Below are 7,500 nucleotides of genomic sequence, written 5' to 3'. Positions count from 1 at the left end.
AAAGAGAGAGAGGAGGAGAGAAGGAGAGAAAGAGAGAGAGGAGGAGAGAAGGAGAGAAAGAGAGAGAGGAGAGAGAGAGAGAGGTCATCTCACTGCATTCCAGAAACGGCAAATGCAATCAATAAAACTGGCGAGACAGTGCATAGAAGGCGAATGGCTCGTTTGATTCTGTTAAAGGTGAGCAACCTGAAGAATCCCTTCCCTTTAAAGAATGTAGTTCACGGGTACATTATCATGCCTGTGTCTGCACCATTATCAATTTAGGTTAAACGTCAGTTTACAATAGATACCACGGGTCAAGATGACTCCAAACCTCGAGAGATATAAGATAACGTCAGGTAGTGCCAAGGGCAGTATTTTGAAACTAAATGAAAGAACGTCGGCAAAGATAAGCTTCTGGTTCAGAAAAGATAGAAGTGTAAACCCGAAGGGTGTTGCCATATCTGAGTACAAAACTTTACAAATTGTCTGACGCGTCAAAGCCATTGCTTCTGCTTTCCGTCCACCTGGAGACGTCTTAACTTAGCCAACAATCGGTCATTCATATCGACAGTAAGTGATAAGGATAAGAGCAGCATCGGGATAAGCTAGCTGGAGAGGCTGTGGCACTCCGGGAAGGTCGAGGCGCGGGCAGGAGGACCAGCAGGCCTTGGGCGGTCACGATTCACGCACGAAGGCGAGGCGAGCCCAGTCGAGGCGGTGGGTGGCGCGAGAACACCCGTCCCTTCTTCCCTGTGTGTGTGCGCGCCGTCGAGTCTGCTCCGTCGGCAGTGTCGCTTCCTCTGCGTGACAAGTACTTGAAGTGAATGAAGGTTTCGATCTCCGTATTCGCAATCTGGTTGTGGATGCAGTGTAGATTGTGAATAAGACTGGATAAACTCGATAGCTAGAAAGCAAAAACGATCGAAAATACACAAGACTTTATCAATCCAAGGATCTAATGATACCATAAGTGAACACAAGGACACCAAGAAGTATCAGCTATTGCATTCTTGGTCACAGCGCAGCACCATGGAGGATCGACAGGCCGTGCGGCCGAAGATCTCCGGATATACCTGGCTTCTTTTGCTTGCAGTCGCCTCAGCTGCAGGTGAGCGCACGGAGGCAGGGATGACCTGCCTTTTTTCTCTCGAGGGCAGTTTGATTGACTTTTCCTTTTACACTCTCTGTCTGCCTTTTCATAGCAGGCTGTCTGACTCTCTGTGTGTCTGGATTTACGTGCATTCTCTATCTGTCTCTCTTCGTCGGTCCGTCTGTCGGTCTGAATTTATATACTCACTCTAATCGTCTTTTTGTCTGTCTGTCTGCATTCATGTATACTCTCTATCTGTCTCTTTTTGTCTGTCTGCGTGCCTTCCCCTCCCTTCTCTCTCTCTCTCCCTCTCTCTCCCTCTTTCTCATACACACACACACACACACACACACACAAGAGAGAGAAATAAAATACATATGCACACACACACACACACACACACACACACACACACACACACACACACACACATATATATATATATATAAATATATATATTATATATATATATATAAAATAATTATTATATATATATATATATATATATATAATATATATATATATATAATATATAATATATATATATATATATATTCTTCTTTTAACGGTTTGGTTCATGTCTGAGCCGCCGTGGTTCACAGCATGATACTTAATTGTAGTTTTCATGTTGGGGATGCTCTTGGAGTGAGTAGTGGTAGGGTCCCCAGTCCTTTCCAGGAGAGTGCCGGTGGGACCTTTAGGTAATCATTTCTCTCTAAATTTTTCCGGGCTTGGGGGCCCGCACTGACTTGGGCTGGCTTGGCCACCCAGTGGCTAGGTAGGCAATCAAGGGAAGTTCCTTTGCCAAGGGAAAAAACGCGGCGGTCGGTGACTCGAACCCTCGAATTCAGATTACCGTCGTGACAGTCTTGAGTCCGACGCTCTAACCATTCGGCCACCGCGGCATGGACGATCATGGGCTTCCATGATTTTTTCTTAGCAATTTAGAGCGGTGGTTTGCCATTGCCTTCCGCCCGGTGTTTTTTTTTTTTTTTTTTTTTTTTTTTTTTTTATCGAGTCACCAACTCTATTTACCCGGCACTGACTTGAGCTGGCTTGGCCACCCAGTGGCTAGGCAGGCAATCGAGGTGAAGTTCCTTGCCCAAGGGAAACAACGAGCCGACCGGTGACTCGAACCTTCGAACTCAGATTGCCGTCGTGACAGTCTTGAGTCCGACGCTCTAACCATTCGGCCACCGCGGCCCCCTATATATATATATATATATATATATATATATATATATATATATATATATATATATATATATATATATATATATATATATATATATATATATATATATATATACAGGCCGCGGTGGACAAGTGGTTAGAGCGTAGGACTCAAGACGGCAATCTGAGTTCGAGGGTTCGAGTCATCGGCCGGCGCATTGTTCCCTTGGGCAAGGATCTTCACTTTGATTGCCTACCTAGCCATTGGATGGGCAAGCCAGCCCAAGTCAGTGGCGGTCACAAGCCCGGGTAAATACAGAGCGTTGGCGTCAGGAAGGGCATCCGGCCATAAAAGATATCTGCCAGAACCTTGATCATGGCGACCCCATATAAGAATGATATAAAGCTAAGGAAATTATAATATATATATATATATTTTTTATTATTTATTAATTTACTTATTAATCTATATATATATATTATATATATGCATGTATATATATATATATATATATATATATATATATATATATATATATATATGCCTTTCTCTCTCTCTCTCCCTTTCTCTCTCTCTCTCTCTCTCTCTCTCTCTCTCTCTCTCTCTCTCTCTCTCTCTCTCTCTCTCTCTCTCTCTCTCTCTCTCTCTCACTTGCTCGTTCGCTCTTGTCTCCATCTTTCTGTGGTTTTACATTCACTCTCACTCACTCTGTCTCCATATCCCTCTTTCTATTTGTATATATTAATTACCTTTTTCACTTTGTCCGTTTATCGTTTATCGTATAAATAATGACAGAGAAGACAGCCAAGACGTACACATACAAGCAAGACACATGCACACATAGAAAATGTCAGCTTGTATAACCTTGGGTAAGTCACTTGTGTCAGACAGAGAGACTCTCCACTTGCTATCATAAGGGCGCCTTGGAGAACCAGACCTGGTCATTTCCTTCTGTTTCCTAGCTCGGTAATTGTCCCATTCTGAGGCATGAATACAATTGTATAATTTCTCAGATGGTCTTCCTTGTTATAAGAATATTTGAACTATCGTGTATGAAGTATAGTATAACATTGTGTGTGTCTGAGTAGAGTGTACATCTAAAGATGACAGGTGATAATGTAACATGCTATCGGTGTTTGCATATTCAGATTTTCTCCACGATTTTTTTTGAGCATCGTAGGAAGAAGTCACTACGAATACACGTCTTACCCTAAGTAGGCCTCACATCTCGTGTCCTCTTCATGCCTCATCTTACGTATTTACTTCTTGAGTAATTATCATACCTTCACGGGACTTACAGACATGTGCATACACAGACTCGTCTAGTTATATATATCGTGTGTATCACGTGCGACCTATTTATTAAGAAGAGTGACACCTCATATTCTTATCACTTGAGTGTTTATAGACCTTACACCTCTTTCCTTATGTAGAGCCCCAGTCTTTTGGCTGAAACTAGGTTTTAAGTAATCGCGGTATTTTGAAGTAAAACCAGTTGCTTGTTTCCGTCGTTTTGCCATAAAAAGGATGGTCCTTCAAAACAAACCTAGCAACGTTTTCTTTCTAGAAAACAAGGTTTGTGCGAAACACGCATGCTTTACTGTTAGACAAGCATCTTTTCTGTATAGCGTCTTTTTCTGCCAGCAAGAAAAGTTTCTAGGACCTATTATGCAATCCTAATTACACGACACATTTCTCTTGCACCAGTTACTATTTCTGGATCCTATTTCTGATAATTTGCTTTGAGAAAGTAGCTCAATTGCAACTCCACTTGAAGTTACATTGTCACGAACTAAAAATTTTGAATACTCTTTGTAATGCTATGTTATTATTTTTGGTTATTTTGCGTTTTTTTCTCGATGGCCGACATTTGGAGTATTTACATGAGAACATCCTTTCACTCTCACACACACTCAGCATGGTGAGAACAGGGTAGGTCTGAAATTCTGAAATAAAGGAAATCTTAACTTTTCACGTTCACGCTCTTCTAGAGACAGTTATTGCATGATTGCAAGCTGCATATTTCATATTCACAGCATTCCTTTAAACTTCTCGATGCTTAATAAGATGAAAGCTGACGAAAAATTTTGTCATCATTCGAACATTCACTTGTGATACATCTCACATATAACATCAATAATCAATGTTATGAAACCGACGATGATGTAATATTTAACATGTAAATACTATATGATAAATAATCGTCATTTTTTCAAGTTCTTGACAAATTATGATAATAAATCTATCCTAAGGTTCGAATCCATTTAAGAAAAGACGGCATCTTTGAATCAAAACTTTGCGATAGAAAATGAGGGATCAGGTTAGTGAGACTATTATTTAGTTAGAAATTCAAGTTTGTTTATGCGTCTCGTGTACATATTTGCTTGCTTTTGTAGTATGCAGTGTATAATTCATCATATCTATTATCATGCAGTTATCTTGGGCTACTTTTGATTGTCTGTTATCAAGGCTAACTTTTCGTTTTATCATTATTATTATTTTGTGTACAGTGTCCCGTTGTTTGTTTTCTTTTGTATTATCTGGGTTGTCTTAGAAGAGGAGCGCTTTCTCCTCCTCCGTTAAATTGCTAATTCCGAAACAAAAACAAGGGAAGATCATGTAATGTCGTGTTCACAAAAGAGTATATTACATACACACATTAAAATTACATTCTCTCTGTCTTTCCTACACTACTCGTTCTCAGTCTTCCTTTAGATACATTTTCTCTCGCAAAAATTCACTTACAAACCAACAAACACTCACACAAACAGACACAAACATACAAACACACACACACACACGCACCCACCCACCCACCCACCCACCCATCCACCCACCCACCCACCCACCCACCCACCCACCCACACACGCACACACACACACACACACACACACACACACACACACACACACACACACACACACACATCGAGGTACTCCCGCGAAATAGCTAGATAAAATAGATAAGTACACAGGTGAAGATCAAAACAAAGAGAAACAAACACACAGATAAACACATTTCTTTTTCTGACCTGCGACACTGCACTGATGTTCATAATGCAGCCAGATTTTTTACCTCACGAGGCATCGCAGCTGGCTCGGGGCTGCGGTCGCCTTGAGATGATTGTTCTTTCATTCGTGCTGCTCACTGGGACACCGCATTGGATCAGCGTCGGGAGGGAGGGGGCGTAGAGGGAGAGGGGAAGGGAGAGGAGGAACAGAGGGAGGGGAAGTAAAGGGAGAGGAGGAACAGAGGGAGGGGAAGTAAAGGGAGAGGAGGAGGGAAGGAAAAGTTGGGGAAAGAGAACGAAGGAAAAATAGGGAGAACAGAGGGAGAGGTAGAGGTGTGTGTGATATATATATATATATATATATATATATATATATATATATATGTATATATATATGTATATACATATATATATATATATATATATATATATATATATATATATATATATATATATATATATATATATATATATATATATATATATATATATATATATATATATATATATATATGCATATACACACACACACACACACACACACACACACACATATATATATATATATATATATATATATATATATATATATATATATATATATATATATATATATATGTATGTGTGTGTGTAGAGAGAGAGAGAGAGAGAGAGAGAGAGAGAGAGAGAGAGAGAGAGAGAGAGAGAGAGAGAGAGAGAGAGAGGGGGGGGGGGAGAGGGCCTGAGAGAGGGAGACTGACGGCGTTGTGAATCCTGTGTGTGGCGGAGAACGTAAACAGACGAAGTTGACCTGCTAATCGCGCTCTCCCATTTTAGCGTTCTTGAATCACTCAGGACGACACTTATGGTAGTGTTTTGTCATGGCACTTTAGACGAGAAAGTATACCTATGCGTAGATGTAAACACACAAAGACGAGCAAATTCGAAGATCCGAACGAGCTCTTTTAATCAATCAATAAATTCTTCCTCTTTCGTAATCAGCCTGAAGTTTTGCCATCCCCTTCCATGCATCCAATTTTCCATGCTCCCTCTCCATTTGTCTTAATTTCCTGCATTTAGCTACACAGATGTCGTACTGCCATCTACGCATTTTAACCCTTTTTATATCTTTGAAACTCTAGACCAGATCAAAGAAGTTGTCAAGTCCTTACACGTTCCATATATTAGATATGCATTATGGTTTGCCCTTCACATATTTCACGTAGTAATCTGTGGTAAGTTCATGTTACTTCTCGCACCGCAGATCTCGGGCACTTTGACAAATCACCAGATACAAGTTGTAAAAAAAACGGGAGTGAGGCCATGTTATATTTCATTCCGCGGGTCAAGAAGGCCCCAGAGCTCACAAGCCAAAACTCAATCCAAAAAGTCACCAGATTCTTTTATCACGTATCCTTCTACAGAAGGCCATACCATATATTTGGTGGATTAAGATGGCGTCGGATCACGTCAGGTTGCATTTCATAAAAGCAGTATTTCATTGGTTTATTCTATTCTAAAGTGTAGATAACCTATCAAGAGAAAAACCATGCCTTCTATATCCAAAGAGATCCCGGCTCGGGGAAGAAAGATACCCTCGCGGTAGTGAAATCAAACTGATCCGCTGATATTAAATGCTGGTGTTTTATCTTCATGGTAATGGTAATCAGCACTATGAAAAGCAGGGCAATGGTGCATAGCTGTAGTACAGACAGACCCTCAATTAACTCCTCTTTTGATAAAAAATCTAATATCACCTAAGTAATGAAGTCGTCAGGGCCTTGAGGCTCATGGAATCCGTCACAACAAGAGATCGAGATGAGATTAAAAGGCATAAAGAAAAAAGACGAAGAAAAGAAAATAAACAATGAAGACGGATGATGTTTCTTGCTACTTCTATATTTCTCACTGCTCTTGTCATTGCTGTCATGCAATACTTACATTATCAAATACTAGTAATAATACTAAGAAAAGAGTCTAGTTAACGATATTGACGGTTATAATTGATTATGCTAATCAATGATAGTGAAAAAAGAAGAGATACACAGGTAATGACAATAGCGATAAAACAAATGCAATACGGGCTTAATAAAAGCTAAAGATAAAAAAAGTTAAAAAAAGAAGATGAAAAAACAAGCAAAAAACTAAAACAAACCAGCAGGCTATGGAGAAAATTACAGTACCAGAAAAATGTATAGTCAAGGCTACACTGCCGCCTCTCTTCCCCTCCTTGAAACTGAGCACAACGACCCTCTGTTCCGCCT

The 7,500-nt window shown here is 40.1% G+C and overlaps 1 protein-coding gene across 7 annotated transcripts in view; it reads left to right on the top strand.

The window, feature by feature from the left end:
• Positions 1-649: 649 nt before the first annotated feature.
• The window catches only part of LOC119580161 (fibrillin-2-like), a 49,975-nt gene continuing 43,124 nt past the window's right edge, over positions 650-7,500 (top strand). For 2 of the 7 annotated variants that reach the window (XM_037928130.1, XM_037928127.1), the window contains exon 1: positions 650-1,090. In XM_037928130.1, coding sequence (XP_037784058.1) covers positions 1,012-1,090 — 79 coding nt within the window. In that variant the 5' untranslated portion in view covers positions 650-1,011. The remainder of the gene's footprint in view (positions 1,091-7,500) is intronic. The other 5 variants (XM_037928133.1, XM_037928128.1, XM_037928126.1 and 2 more) reach the window with 4 other exon arrangements.

Source organism: Penaeus monodon, chromosome 13 (assembly GCF_015228065.2).
Source record: "Penaeus monodon isolate SGIC_2016 chromosome 13, NSTDA_Pmon_1, whole genome shotgun sequence".
Taxonomy (NCBI): Eukaryota; Metazoa; Arthropoda; class Malacostraca; order Decapoda; family Penaeidae; genus Penaeus; species Penaeus monodon.
The sequence above is the reverse complement of the archived record's forward strand: the minus strand, read 5'-3'. Positions and strand labels throughout refer to the sequence as shown.